Genomic DNA, 15,994 nt, shown 5'->3' on the forward strand with positions numbered 1-15,994 from the left:
ATGAGAAAAGGAAAATAAGACATTCTTTGTACTATTGTAATCCAATTCATGAACTAGTTAGCACACTAAAGACAGAAGAAAATGACCCTTGTGAGATAATGCATTTTTCTGGTTAATAATTAATATTTTGTAATATGAACTGACCAAGTCTACAGGCTCCTTTTTCTTTACCATTTCAGTAAGTGTCTTCAAATCTATTAAAATATTATCTATCCTGGATGATCTATTGCCTCATCCAATGCTTGCCAATTTTTCAAAAACATTAAAATAAGTAGCTCTAGTTGGTAATTTGCTTAGAAAAGCATTAATTCCTTATGTTCACTTAAATTCAATGTCTTCAAACTTCTTCACAAAAGCTGTTAATTAATCCTGCCATGGGAGCCTCTGTGCTATACAATGAGTATAATTTTTCTTTAAAAATTACCAATTTCACTGACACATACCCCAGGATAGAAGTTTTAGTATTTCGCTGGTGAAATTAGTAATGCCTGTTCACCAATATGTTCTCTTTAGTGCACGGCTTGATTGAGTGCCAGCATGGAAGTCTGCATGACTGGTAATTTCTGAGTCTTCTCAAACTCATACATTTCCAGACATTTTTTCTTACTACATGGGTAAGGTGCTGTGTTGAGATTTTGATGACATTTAAATATGATTATACAGCAGTAATTAGAGGGTAAGAAAAAAATTGCAATGCCTCCCATTTCTTTGAAATTGTATAAACAGACGGCTTCTCGGCATGAAACCCCAACTAAAATTCGGGTTGTGCCAACACTTAAATGCATAAGCCCATTTCATTTGAGTAAACTAAATATTGAGTTTCATCCATCTTTTAGCACATTCTCAAGTAGCATCTTAATAAAATTAAACTTAATTCATTTATTGAATTCTAGAACTTTAAAGCATAATCTACCACAAGCCAATCTGAGCCTCATTTATATTACTTACGTTAAATAAGTTTAAATCTATGAACATATTACGCTACTAGTCAAATACCATCATTGGTCACCTCTAATCAACTCATTCATTATTCTGAAAATTAATAAATAAAGGGAAAGAATTAAACCAATTTTCTGCCTTTCTATTAAGAAAGGACAACCAAATGGTTGATGAAGGAAACTTTCTCTTTATAGAAATAACTGAACAAATAAATAAAAAGGATTGACAATTAGAAAAACACCATTTGGCAATTCTATATTAGTTAATGGATTTAAGAAAAATCAATGGCTTTAAACTTCACAAAAAGAGAAATGACTGAACATTGTGTGCCTCCTGATAGAAATACAACATCACCTGTGATATAGTCCTTTGAATCTGAATCAACTTCTAGATCTATTATTCAATTTACAGAAAATACTAGAAATATAGGACAGACAAAGTAATGTGTTACATGACACATGAGGTGCAATTAGCAAAATCCATACTCTGGACACTTACAAAACAAATAACTCAGTTTCTTGTACAAATAAATTGCAAGGGAAAACAGAGATGGATAAATTCAGACATAACATCATATAGTGTTTTTAGACTTTTTTTTTTTAACTATTTGTGTCCCGGAATCTTTCCTAATAATTAAGATAGCAATATAATCTACCTTTCTAATTTTTTTTTAAAGATTTTATTTATTTATTTGACAGAGAGAGATCACAAGTAGATGGAGAGGCAGGCAGAGAGAGAGAGAGAGAAAGAGAGGGAAGCAGGCTCCCTGCTGAGCAGAGAGCCCGATGTGGGACTCGATCCCAGAACCCTGAGATCATGACCTGAGCCGAAGGCAGCGGCTTTAACCCACTGAGCCACCCAGGCACCCTACCTTTCTAATTTTTAAGCTATAATTTCTAAGGTAACAGTAACAACAATAATAAAATTCTCAAGCTAGAAAGCAGTTTCTTTTCCATTGAGAGAAGAGCAAAAGCAAGCCTGTAAAATCCTTTACCTCCTCAGGTAAAGACAATCTTCCCATTCTTACCAAGGGTCCTCTATTAGTTTCCTGCAGCTGCCATAACAAAGTACCACAAACGGGGTGGTTAAAACAACAGATATTTCTTTTCTCTGAATTCTGGAGGCTGAAAATCCAAAATCAAGGTGCTGATAGGTTTGGGGTCTTCTGAGGCCTCTCTCTTTGGCTTGCAGATAGCTACTTTCTCATCACGGCTTCACATGATCTCTTCTCTCCCTGCGTGTGAACCCCTGGTATCTCTCAGTGTGGACAATCGAAGGACACTAGTCATGTTGGATTACCCTAACCCTTTATTTGAATTTAATTTGAATTTAATGCAGTCACATTCTAAAGTACTGGGAGTTCGTGCTTCAACATGAATGGGGGAGGAAGAGGACACACAGTGCAATCTGTAACAAGGCCATTCAGAATCTCACCATATTTACTGATAACTCCAATGCCATTATTAACTGTTTGAAATGGTTTGAAATTTAGAAAAACACTTTAATGTGGGCTCAAAAGCTAAAGCTCATGAAATTAATCACATAAGCTACACTTTGCAAAGTCTGTACCCAACATTCCTCTTCGCTCCTTGACTCTCAGATTTTGTTTTTTCAGACCTGTGCACTCCAGTGCGGTAGCCCCATGTGACCAGAGAGCACTTGAAATGCTCCAAACTGAGGTATGTTCTAAGTATAAAATACAGACTTGTTCAGAAAAAAAATAAAATATCTCAGTAAGTTTCATGATGATTGCATATTGAAGATTTTGGATAATTAATTTCATGTTTGTTCTTACTTTTCAAAATGATTACTAAAAAAGTTTAAAATTACCTGTGTCTTTCATTGTATTTCTATTGGATGGTGATTTCCAAAACATGGGTTTATGATCTGACCTAAGCCTTGCTTTGAGAGCTTTCTTACATTTCGAATTTAGAACTCTTCCCAACAATCCCTTTCCTTTTCTCACCCCTCAAAGGTATAGAATTATAGCATGATATCTAGTCCTTAACTTAATTTCAAACCTAAGGAACAGTGTTCCACTTGTTAGGAAGACAACCGGTAAGGCTAAATTAATGAATTCAGTCAAAATGTGTTGTGTTGAAATCCTACGGGACAAGTAGTCCTGTTGTCTTTCAGCTTTCTCAGAAATTAGAGAAGTTGTAATTAACAGCAATTGACGAAGATATTTATTTTTCACTTACTAGTAGTATTTAAAGTCTTATGTTCTAATTTTATCAAAAAACTAGAAGAAGGATTATTAGGATTCCTAGAAATTTTGCAGTAATTACTTTATGTATTTACAACTGTTAGATCTTATGATGGAGTAGTTTGTTTTGCTTTAAAGTTGCTGTTGAAGGGCACTTGGCTGGGTCAGTCCATAAAGCTTGTGACTCTTGATCTTGGGGTTGTAAGTTCCAGCCCCGGTTGGCTAAAGATTACTTAAAAACAAATGAAGTTGCTGTTAAGCAGTGGAGAGGAAATGTAGATAGAAGTATTGGCAGGGATCAGTAATTTATCACTCTTTTCAGGTACATAAAATCTAGTTAACATTCACATCTTTTTAAGGTATTTATTTCCCATTTTAAAAATAGCACTGTTGGATGTAACTTAAAGGAGTGCTGGAACTTGACTCCCCAGCGAGGACTGGAATCTTTACAGATTGAAAGCATGTTAAAATTCATGTTTGCTACACCCTATTCTAAGCACTTTCATGACTGGGAAGTGGAAAGAGAAAAAAAAATGCTCAATATAGCAGTGAATGATTGAAAGAAAAATAAAAGCAAACAGCCCTGATACTAAACCATTTTTAAAATTTTCAAAGCAAACTTAGTTATGTTAAATAAACTACATCCCCTTTCCAAAGTATATGAATGCAAAAAGGACCCTTTCCCCAAATGTTTAATTGCAAAATTTTATTGTTTATATACATGAGGGAAATGTAGATACACTGCATTGTTTCTTAAACATATTATCAAGCCCTAACATTAAAATGTTTAGCTGACTTGTTAACATAGAACTCACCTTCAATGGATATATTTATATATCCTAAGTATAATGTCAAGTATACCTTCCAAATCCCTTAAGCTGAGTAATAGTTATACTTACCATCAACACTTAAGATTTTAAGTTTTTCCTCTAAAATTTGCATTTTAAAATTAAATTTGTAAAAAATCCTGTTTTAGCAAGCTTGATTATATCAATTGGAAAAACTTTATTTTACAAGCAATAGTAATTGAATCAAATGATAATTATAATCCAGAGGAAGTATTTTATAACCATAGCAAATGCCATTATACATACTGCCAATACAGATTTAATAGACAATACTGAACTGTACAAGAGTTATTTATTTTTCCTTAATCTCAAAGCTATTGTTAGTAATACAAAAAGCCATATTAACATTTTTCCATTAGAAAACAATGTGATGTACAAAACTTTGGATGAAAAGATATATGTCAAATTTCATTTAAGCACTTGGTGGAAAATCCACCACTCCATCAATACCACCCAAAGTGTTTTAGGCAATTAAAATCAAAATAATGCATCTTAATTCCAGCTGTTAAAAAAACAAGCCTAGCAATATAGTTGGCTACACAGTATTTTTGACTACTCACGAGTTAATTTTTAAAATCTATTTTTTTTTGGGAGTCCTCCCACACAGTAGGCCCATACTCGGCCAAGCAGGTATTTGAGCAAAAAGTTGGTGAGGTTGGAAAGACCCCATAAAGCAGTCCTTTGGTTACCAGATCTTACTCTTAATTTTCAAACATCCTTCAAGATCAATACTCCCTAACTAAAGTACATTCTTTTCCAAATGCTATTTTTATTAGTGGAGAGGGTATTTGGTAAGGAGAGGACATGAACTATTATTTATGATCCATTATTCCAATTAATAGCACATGTCAAAAGCTAATTTCTTTTTCTAAGGAGTTTTAAGATTTGGTGCTTGTTACAAATGTGGTTCACTGACTCACCGTGAACCCTACAAGGCATACCGCTTAAAAACAGCAAACAGGTGTGTGTATTTACCTTTGCATTTAATGAAGTAATGGTATTTGATACACACCTTTATCTTCAAATTCATTTCAGGATCCAGTGAAGAAAAAAAATAAATCCAGTTAGGGGTGGTATGAGCAAAGGTGAAAACTAGTAAGGATTATTACTATATAAGAAAGTATTATTCTCTATCTTTTCCTTTGAGTAACAAGATACTAACACACTACTTTCATTTAAAAAAAACTGCAACTACTGAATTGAGGCAAGTACTGGAGGCCCATAAACTGACAGTGTTGCCCATTCGTCACCATTACTTCTTTACATAAACCTGTTTCCTAAGGTATAACACATAATCTAAGCAATATTTGGAAATTAGCCAAGCACTAAGCAATTACAACGGCAGGTAATACACCATCACTTTTTGAAACACATTTGTCCAGTTTTGTGGCCCATCTGCAGTTTGGATTAAATAGACTCTCACTCAAGTTTCTGGACTTGCATGACAAAAAAATGTATTTTATGAAATTTTCACAGGACATTTAAAAAGTCGTCGGGTCATACCACCTTTGTATTAAATGATTCATTCTGACATGCTACATAATTATGATAAAAATAATTGTTGACTTTTTAAATGAAAACTCAAGGTCAAAGCAAGTAAATGGTAACAGACATGGAATGTCTCAAGATCTTCCTGTATGTAATCTGACACTGCTGATTATGAATTTTCAGTTTGGAAACTTCAGATTAAAAACCACAAGAAAATTTACTCTTGATGGCATGCAAGATGTTCCTCAAAATTACCCTCACGACCTAGAAGTCTCAGTATTTTATCAGAACATAAATAAACACAACAGATTTGTACATTTTATTCACATTTATTTTTCGCTTTTAGTGTGCTCACAGAAAATTAGAACACCTTAAGCAGGAGTTTAATAGCAATTTTTGTAAGCAAAGTTACATTCCATCTCTAAGTCAAATTGGTCAAAGCTTCTCCAGTATTTACAAAACATGATAGACAAGATGCTACACAAAACCATTGCATCTGAAGATTTTTTCCTTTATTCTCAAAGACGACTGGAAAAGAAAGCATTGTCTGCTGTAATCAAAAACATACCACAGTATAAACAGTAACCATTCCACTTATCACAGCTTGGTTGAGTTTAAAATTTGTGTTTAAAAGGTCCAAGATGACTGCAGTTTTACAAAAATGGGCAGGGTGGAAAGTTGCAAACTTCATGTGCTTCTGGATATCAAGATTTGTTTTTATACAATAGTCACAGTTAAAAACACCCTGCTGGTAATACATAATTACACTTTATTAAGGTCATAAACCAGCAATAAACAATAAAGCCTATACAACTTGTAGTTCTACTTAATCACTGACTGGTACAGCTAACATGAGATAAGTGAAAAGTTCCTATGGTTTAAATGAACTCCTAAGACTATGATCTTTTTTTAAAATCTGGGTATTGGTGTTTTTTTTTTTTCTCTCTCTTTCCTTCTTAATCAAGACTTGTAGTGTTGTAAACCTGCCTCACAAAATACATCGTAATAACTTTTCTTTAAAAAAAAAACAAAAACAAAAACAAAAACTAAGCCTTTACACCATCGTTTCTAGTGGTACATTATTCTTGGCAATGTTACGCACCACTTCGATTTCCCCATCGTGGCCCCTATCACTTCATTTGATATCCCTTTTGACCCACCCATCTCCTTCATATATGGGCATGTCCATAGATTGACAAAGAAAGTTTACATTTTCGAATAAAGATGCAAAGTATGCAAAAAACATTAATACTGATGCAAAAAATAAAAACAAAAGAGAAACAAGGCAGAGGAAGGTGTTTAAGCTCTCCTCGACCTGTTGGAATGGTGGTAACAGAATGATTTGAGATGGGATCTGTGGGGAAGGAGGGGGAACAAAATTTGCTGCTTTAAAAAAAAGGAAAATAAAAAAAGACATCTTTAAAATCAATCCCTGGTTGTAGACAAGTTCTCCAAAACCAGTACCTGGCACCACTCCAACAAACAAACGGGGGGAGAAAAGTTCTTCGATTATCTCAAAAATCGAGCCCTTTTACTCTGCCGCCTCCGCCGGGGGGGCTTCCGGACTGCACTCGGGCTGGGCCTCCTGTGAGGGGGCTGCGCAGGCTGACGAGGCTGACGCGGGCGCCGCCTCTTCCGCGGGCGCCGCCTCCTGCTCGGGGGGCGCACCGGGCCCGGCGGCTGAGGGCGCCTCGCAGGCGGCGGCGCTGGCCCCGGCCTCCTCCACCTTCTCCTCGGCCTTGCTGGGCTCCTCGGGGGCCTTGGCCTCCTCGGTGGCGGGCGGCTTCTCGGGCGCGACGGCGGCCTCCTCGGGCTTGGCCTCCTGCGGGTCGCCTCCCGCCGCCACCTCCTCACCCGCCGCGGCTTCCTCGCCCGGCGCCGCCGCCTGCTCCCCGGACGCCGCGCCCGCCTCTGCGGCGGCTGCAGCGGCGCCCCCGGCGGCCTCGTCCTTGCCGCCTTCGGCCGAGGCGCCGGCTGCGCCCTCGGCCTCCCCGCCCTCTCCCGCTTCCTTCTTGTTCTTCTTGAAGGAGAAGCCGCTCAGCTTGAAAGACTTCTTGAAGGAAAAGCGCTTCTTTTTTTTTTTCGGGGTCTCGTTGCTGGGCGAGGGCGTGGCCCCGTCCTCGGCCTTGGGCGAAGACGTCGAGGAGGCGGCCGACGCGGCCTCCCCCTCCGCGGCCGAGGGCGAGCCGGGCTCGGCGGCCTCGGCCTCCGCGGACGCCTCCTTCTCCGCGGGGCTGGCCCCGGCCTCGGGGGCGGCGGCGGCCGGCTCCTCCTTCTCGGCCGCGGCGGGCGACGCCGCCCCGCTCCCGGCGGCCGCGGGCTCCTCCTTGTCAGCGGCCGGGGCGCTGCCGTTGGCCTGCAGCTCCTCCTTGGCGCCCGGCTCGGCGGCCGCGGGAGAGGCGTCGCCGTTTACCTTCACGTGGCCATTTTCCTGCGGGGCAGAGAAGGCGGGAGTATCACTGAAGCGGCCCGGGCGCCGCCATTGCCGCCCCCACCCCCGGGCCGGGAGGGACCAGTTACCCCCGAGCCCCCGTGGCTTTGGGAGTCCCTCCATGCCCTGACGGGGCGGGGGGGCCGGGGCTGCCTGCCTAGACAGGAGCTCTCCGAAGAAACGGAGCAGTGCAGTTGGGGCCGCCCCAACGAGCCAGCAATTGCGTCGACCACTCAACAAATGCCCTTCGGATTTAGAAGTGCCGAGGCCCGGACTGGAAAGCAAGGGGTAACCCATTCGTGCCTCCACCTCCCGGGTCTGCAAAAAGAGAGCCACGTAACACACGATACACACCAGACGCCCTTTGGGAGAAGGCACAGAGCCAGAGCCCTACACAGCCCTCTTTTCCCTAAACCGTGAGAGGCTCTGCAAGACACCGAGAACTCCCAGGGGCATCCCAGCGCTCCAGCCAGAAGCGCCACGGCTGCGCGCGCCAAGACCCTGCGCCCCCCCACCCCCGCCTAGGGCTTGGGGTCGCCAGGGGGCGCTGCGCCTCCACCGCGCGGAGCCGGGCGCGGGCGGGCCGGCGGAGGGGCGGGGCCGCGGGGCCACCCCGCCCTGCCCAGCCCGGCCCTGCCCGCCGGCCGAGGCGCCCCCGAGCCCTGATCGCTCAGCCCCGAGTCCACAAACAAAGCTCAGGTGGCTTCCAGGCGTTCTGGTCCGAGCAAAACCAACAAGGCTGGGGGAAACCCTTTAATTCCTAGGTCTTGCCTCGGCTTCCACGCCCACCTTCGCCAGCGATTCTGTGAAGCCAGGGCGCGCCACGGCGGCTCATTTTGCATTTTTAACGGGTTCAGAGTCTCTTGGCAGAGCTCGCCTTCCCCATTAGGTTAGAGTAGGCGAAGCTACACGGCCTCTACTCTAGGAAAAGAGGCGTGGTGGGTACCCAGTGTTTGCGAAGCAGCCACCCACGGCCGACCTCTCGCGCCCACCCAACCGTGGCCATCTGCCTGGGTCCGGGCAGCTCTGGGGCGGCCCCCCGCAGTGGTCCAGGTGCTGCCGCGCACACGAACAATCCCGACCGAAATACACGAATTGCCTCTTACTGACCATCTGGACAGGTTCTCTCCAAGGACCCACCGAGTCTTCCCACCCCAGGGATACCATGTAAAAGTCGGATGGGTGTGTAATGGCACAGACAGCGGACGAATAAAGATTTACAACAGTGGGAAAGCCCCACGGAAAGATACCGAAACCTTTCAGCCCAGCTCCAGCCGGCCAGCTACCTTTCCAAGAACCCGGGGCACGCCGCCTCAGCATACAATAAGACAGCCTTTCTTCCCCTCCTTGCCTTTTTCCACCACCATTCCCATTCTCCCTCATCCTGCCCCCCCAGTCCACCAGCTCAGAAATTGTGAAAGCGACCCAGTCTCGACAACAAACACGAGAGCCACCCAAACACCTTTGTGCCCACCAAACACAAATGCAACCTGACTGGGGGGGAGGGGGGTTAGCACCTAGCTAGTCACGTTCTGCCAAGCTCCAAACACGCCATTTTAGACAATTTATCACTTCTTGCCTCTTGTCTACACAAGAATTTGCCAGGATTCTCCGAGAACCACTCCTCTGGGGTGGAGGAGAAGACCCCCCCCCCCAACCTCCTATGAGAAATTGACAATTTAGGCTATCGCTTTCCATTCAACTTTCAGAGTGGAATCTGGCCACGCTCCTCTCTCCGCCGAACGCGCCTAGGGCGCGACCGGGAGGGGAGGAGAAGCGTCGGGACTGGAGAAAGACACCAACGAGATGACCACAAACACAGGTAGAATTTACCTGCCCATTCGCTTTGGAAGGCGACGAGGCCACGGCCGCCTCCCCGGGCCTCTCCGCGGTGGCTTCTCCCTTCGCAGCGGTCTTGGAGAACTGGGCACCCATGCTGGCTTCTTCAACAAAGAAACTCAACAGATCCAAGGGGGGAACAAAGAGCCTCCGGTTGGTGTAACGACGGGGCGAGCGGGCAGCAGCAGCGGCGGCGGCAGCAGCGGCGGCGGCGGCAGCAGCACACACACACCGGAGGGAGGGGGGAGTGGGGGTGGTGAAGAGGACAGAACAGAACCGATTAAATACACTCCGGATAAAAAAATTTAAGTCGAAGAGATAAAAAAGCAGCAGCGCAGGAGGGAGGGAAAAAAGGAGGAAAAGTCGAGCACAAAAAAAGGAGCCCAAGTGTAGTTTAAAAAAAAAAAGAAGTAATAAAAAAATCCCAGATTTGTAGCCGCACTGTAGACAAGAGGAAAATGGAGAAATCTCCCTGGTTGCTAATAAGATGCGGGGTCCAACGCCCAAGTGCACAGATGAATGGGCTCGCGGGCGCTGACGCGGCCCCCGCGCGCGCCGGCCAATCCGCGCACCGCACACAAAGCAGGGGGCGGAGCCTGCGCGCCCGGCGAACAATGGAGCCGCGCTTTGCAAATGGTTTGAAAATCAGCCTCAGACCGAGAATTAATGTCCTCCAAATAAATAAATCAATTAAAAAATACATGCCTCTCGCCTTCCTCTGCTGGAAAATAATAATGCATCACTTGATTGGCTTGCTTTGTTTGGAATTAATTAACGCGGGAGGGGGGTACTTGTGGATGGGGGCGGAGAAAGCGTTAACTTGACTCGCTTTGACTCTTGTCGGTCTATATCCGTGTCTGTCTCTCTCCACTCGCTCCCCTCCCCCATCTTCCCTGTGTGTTTATGTGTATGTGTGTGTATGCGAGTGTTAAAGACAATGGTTGGGATTTGTATGCAGCATGTTTTCTTTCTCCGTGTTCCATACTGGTTTCACAGATACTCCACAGGGTTTGTTTTTTTAACGGTTGCAAATGTTAAATCGCTCCAAATTGAAAGGTATTTAAACCACGAAGATCGAATTTCATCAAACCACATCTCGAGTTAGAATTAGGTCTGTAGGCCAGATGTGGAAAATGCAAAAGCGGCAAGGAGCCGAAGCCACAGTCCCTACCCTATCCCACACTGGCATGAAATAAAATATTTCGATACTGGCCTGCGACGTTCATCGAATTCCTCCCACCGCCGACTATTCCCAATGAGTGATTCCCCCCACCCCACAATATAAAGTGAGGGCCACGTACAAAAAAATCACAACAGTTTGCATTTTATCACTATAAGAAATGACAATGTTCCTCTATGGTGAAACGAGACACAGCCTCTGAGTATACGAATCCATATGTACGGTTAGGATGCAATTTGCGTAGATATGAATCGTTTTTCAGCCTATTGCCAGGATCGGATGGACTCTTTCCGAACATGTGTAAGTATGCATGCAACCGAGTGTGCTCCTGGAAGGGAGGGAGGCAGCGGCGATGAAATTTTAAACAACCGGATTGACGACCACAGCTCTAAGGAGAAACTGCATGTTGAGAAACAGCAAGAAGATCCTCTGAACGCTCCAAGTCTAGCTGGGGTTGGAGAAAAAGCTTCCATAGGGGGACACAGAGTACCTCCATCGCACCCCTTGCCACGGAAGTACCAGACGTTATTTGTGTGTGAAAGGCAAGGCACTGATTTAAAGAAGGGGAGGAGGCGGTAAAAAAAAAAATCAAGGATACAGCCTAATAAACATTCTCCTACCGCCTACATTTTTACTCCCAAAGTTTTCTCTCGTTCCACATTAGACCCTTTTCTCGTTTACATTTAGTAATCCTGAAATGAATAATCTTTTCGCTTATGGACGTGAGAAGCAGTCGAGAGAACGGTTCATTTCTCCTGGTGTTGGCTCTGAATTCTCAGGCAGTTTTATTTTCTGCTTATTGCAGGGAAATGGGTCACACTTTGAGTGAAAAAGATGGTTGGTTCAAGCCAGTAACTCTTTGTTCAAGTATTGCTTTGCAAATCACCAAGCCGTACATCGTTACACGAAGCTTCGTCTCCTCACTGTCCACAGCCTTCAGATGCATCATTCGATCTCGAAGTCATAGTCCCCAGAGCTGATGGAGAGACGTTTCCGTAGAAGTGTATCCTGCCAAACATATTATCACCCTTAAGGGAGCCCGCGGGCCTGGCCCAAGACCCCAGCCGCGGAGGTGGACGCGAATCCCTTATACGAACGGAGTTCCAACTTGAAAAGCCAGCTGGGCTGATCCAAAACCACCATCCCGGCGATTCTCAAAAGCTCATTTAAGGCTGTTGATTTCCCCCACCCCCAACGTGAATCCTGCCCCTTCCTCTGCATCCCCCTCCTGGGTTTAACTTGGGGTGATTGCTAGCTCGCTTTCGGATTTTCTCGCGGACGCGTCCCCAGCCCTCCATTTGGGGGCTGCTTTTATTGCTCCTTTGTTACCAGACTGCCGTGTAGCTTCCCCCACCCCACCCCAAGCCCTTGCTTTCTCGAATGCCTATTTGCCTGGTATCGGCCGGTCTCCCTGGCAACGGCCACGAAAGATTCGGAGCCCTGGACTGGAGGGGGGGCGGGGGGAGGGGAAAGGGGCGGAGCCGGCGGGGGGAGCAGGGAGAGGTGGAGGGGAAAGAGATGCTGCGGAGCGAGAGACAGCGAGACAGCGAAGCAGATGGCTGCGCGAGGGGGCGGGGTCCAGGCGGAGCGCGGGGGGACCCCAAGCGTCGGGGGCACGAGGGAACCAATCAATTCCCGCAGCAGCTGCGGGGCTAGAAAACAAGTGTAGATGCAAAGATTCGCTCCCCACGAGCTGTCCCTAGTTGGCCGTAGAAAACGTGATTCCCTTTCGATAACGAAAGCTCATTTATAGAGTAGGTTGGAAAGCCCGCGGTCCCCTGGAACTGATGGGGGAAGAGGTCTGCGGCTGCCGGGGGCGCTGAGCGCTGGGGCAGTTTCTCCCAACCTCTCCCAGCGTGGGACCTACCGGGGGAAAGCCGCGAGTCGGGGAGATGGGTGAAGGCCGAGCATGGGGTGAGGAAGGAAGGGGCTGAGATACGGGAAGAGGCCGTTCGGCCCCGGCAACTACTTAATGGCAGGGAAGGACCGCCAAGACTGGAACCAGTACAAGTTGTGCAGCGTGAGTATCTAGTTCCTCAGGAGTTTGGTGCTCTCGCACCCAGGGCTAAAGGTTTTGAATAAAAGACTAAACGTATAAATATGATTATTTATGCAAATGTTGTTTCAGGACTCAAGAATTCACAGGGAAGAAGTAAAACAGGCAATGCCTGTGCCCAACTCACCAAGAGGAAATGCATCTATTTTTTATTGGTATTCTTTTCACCATGCACTGAGGTTTCTAAGATGATGGTAATCTGCATATGATTCTCTCTAGGAAAAGAACTACTTATGTAGAATACCTCAAAGTCATTTTTTCCTTAAAATCTTAGCCCCGGAAGGAATTTTTAGATTTACGCAAATTCCTGAGGGCCTAGTGTGTGCCACACAAGCTGATCTAAGTAAGCCTTGTTTTCACACCAGTGAACCAGACAGATGCAGTTTCTAGCCTCAGGGAACTTACATTTTAGGAGTCATCTGGTTTCATCCTCTCACCAGATGAAAAACCAGGCCCAGGAAAGTCGTCAGACTTTGTCAGATGGTAGAGATTTGAAGGGAGCTTACCTGCTTGATGATTCCAAGGTCCTAGCTTCTTCCATTACCGCCCGGTGCTGTCTAACCCTTACCTGATGGCACATACCACTGGGTAGGTCCCCCTTCATCTGTTCCTGATTTTATTTATGTATTTTTCCTGTTAAGTACCAGAAGAGGGCTAGACATCAGCTGATACCAAAAGTACATGGGTACAGTCTTTCCTCTCCTGTAGCTTCCACTTCATATTCTCTCTTTAAACTTCTTAGAATGTGGGAAAAAGAACAAAACGCAAGATGCACTGTGTGCTAAAACAAACAAAAATCCAGAAAAAAGATGAGGGCCACTGTTCTAGATTCCTAAATAAATATGCCTTTATCATCTGAAAGCATTCAATTTAGCATTCATTCATCATTCACAGAATATGAGATCCTACCATGTTTATGGCACTGTGTTCCATCTTTCATCCTAGATTTTATATTACCGGAACTTTAATTCCACAGAAATTGATTAGTTTGGGATATAGGGCATAATAAAACAGACATAGGTCCTCATACATTCAAACAGATATCTATTGAGTTCCTATCATGTGCTGGGCATTCGGAACAGATCAGCGAACAAAAGAGACAAGAAATCTTTATGGAATTTACATTCTAGAGTGGAGAGAAAAACAAAAAATTAGTAAGTATAAATAAGCAAATTACATGGAATGTTAGAAGCATGTAAGTGTGAGGAGGAGGGAACTAGAGCAAAGTAAGGGAGATGGCAGAATTGAACACAAAGCACAAATGGATCCATAATTAGAAGTGGTCACGTGTGCTTTGAAGGAAATTGCCGGGTGCTAGAAGATAGTCTAATTAAGTTAGGAGGGTTAAAGAAGGCCCCCCCCCTTTTTGAAAATTTTTATTTATTTATTTGAGAGATAGAGTGTGAGAGTGGAGAGGTCAGAGGAAGAGCAGACTCCCTGCTGAGCAGGGAGCACAATGTGGGACTCGATCCCAGGACTCCAGGATCATGACCTGAGCCAAAGGCAGTTGCTCAACCAACTGAGCCACCCAGGCACCCCGAAGAAGGCCATTTTAAGCAGTGACATTTAAGTAGAAACCTAAGAGAAAATAGGCATTAGTCAAGTACAGAGGTTGAGGGTTATGTTCAGGTGGAGGAAATAGCAATGTGCCTGAGGAGGGAAGGGTTCAAATGGGCTTGGGAGGAAGCTGGAGAGATTAGTTGGGACGCGTTTTGACGTGCCTATAAAACATCCTAGTGGAAAAGTTAAATGTGCTGTTATAAGAGTCTGGAACTCAAAGACTGGTTTGAAAAATAAATATATATAGATTTGTGACCATTCCATATATACATATTTTCTGAAGCCAAGAACATGCAAAACACAAAAGAATGCAGAATCATACCCTCTGTATCTTCTGCTTTGCAAGGCTAGGTAGAGATTTGTCGATTCCACCTCAAAAGAGCTGAAGAAATAGAATAAAATAATATAACATAAAATAATACAAATTTTAAAGTGAATAAAAAAAGGAGATTGGGTAAAAAAGCAGTCTGGGTGGCAAAGATGATGGAACCCCCAAGGAGTAGACGGAAAGCTAGGAAAATGTGGTGTCAAGAAAATCAGTGGAGATCTGTTTCAAAGAGAAGTGGTTAGTTTTGTAAAATGCTGTTGAGAGGTCAAATAAAAGGAAGACTGAAAAGTTGCCATTGTGTTTCGCTGGTTTTAGAACAGCATTCTGAATACAGAATATGAAAATGACTAGTTACAGACTCGAGAGCCGTTTTTACAGTATGTTGACGGTGGAATCCAGAGTTAGTATTGAGGAGTAAAGAAGAAGATGGCAGCATAAATGGCCCTTTCCCTCTATGAAGCTTGACTGGGTAAAAGTGTGTGAAAACATAGGTTGTAGCTAGAAAAGGATGGAATAATACTTTTTTGTTTTGGGTTGTGTTGCCTTGAATGAAAGATATTAGAGCAGAGTTGCTCTGCCCTGGAAATTTATCCAGTAGAAAGGAAATGCCATAGATATAAGCAAGAAAAGGAGTAATGAACAGGAGGAGGTCCCTAAGACTCTAGGAGGGGGTGAGCATAGAGGACTCATGCTGAGCAATTGGCTTTGGAGAGACCCTGTTGCTTTCCTACAAAGCACGGCTACAGATCCACTAGAGAGAGAATGAGAGCATTCCCTTCTGATGGTTTCTGTTTGTTCTTTTTTTTTAAGATTTTATTTATTTATTTGACAGAGAGAGATAGGCAAGTAGGCAGAGAGGCAGGCAGAGAGAGAGGGGGAAGCAGGCTTCCCGCTGAACAGAGAGCCTGAGGTGGGGCTCGATCCCAGGACCCTGAGATCATGAGCCAAGCTGAAGGCCGAGGCTTAACCCACTGAGCCCCCTGGGACCCCAGGTTTCTGTTTGTTCTTGAAATCATAGACTAAGAGCCAGAGAGCGTGGAAGTTTCATTGCATAACAGAAGTTATGGAATGAGGATTGGGAAACATAGGATTGAGATTTGGGGGTAGAGTAAGACTTCA

At 44.5% G+C, this 15,994-nt stretch overlaps 1 protein-coding gene across 1 annotated transcript; it reads right to left on the reverse strand.

Annotated features, from left to right (window-relative positions):
* Positions 1–4,582: 4,582 nt before the first annotated feature.
* On the reverse strand, positions 4,583–10,268 carry MARCKS (myristoylated alanine rich protein kinase C substrate). The gene is made up of 2 exons (XM_032338783.1): positions 9,746–10,268; positions 4,583–7,912 (listed from the first exon to the last, which is right to left on the reverse strand). The coding sequence occupies exons 1-2, from the start codon at positions 9,845–9,847 to the stop codon at positions 7,013–7,015; spliced, it is 1,002 nt and encodes a 333-aa protein (XP_032194674.1). The 5' UTR covers positions 9,848–10,268; the 3' UTR covers positions 4,583–7,012.
* Between the last annotated feature and the right edge of the window lie 5,726 nt (positions 10,269–15,994).

Source organism: Mustela erminea, chromosome 4 (genome assembly GCF_009829155.1).
Source record: "Mustela erminea isolate mMusErm1 chromosome 4, mMusErm1.Pri, whole genome shotgun sequence".
NCBI classification, from domain to species: domain Eukaryota; kingdom Metazoa; phylum Chordata; class Mammalia; order Carnivora; family Mustelidae; genus Mustela; species Mustela erminea.

What these genes read in the sequence shown, in the direction of transcription:
- MARCKS (XM_032338783.1), bottom strand. Translation starts at nt 9,847, where the DNA reads ATGGGTGCCCAGTTCTCCAAGACCGCTGCGAAGGGAGAAGCCACCGCG. An exon ending in CTTCCAAAGCGAATGGGCAG is followed by an intron (nt 7,913 to 9,745) that starts GTAAATTCTACC and finishes TCTGCCCCGCAG; the next exon opens with GAAAATGGCCACGTGAAGGT.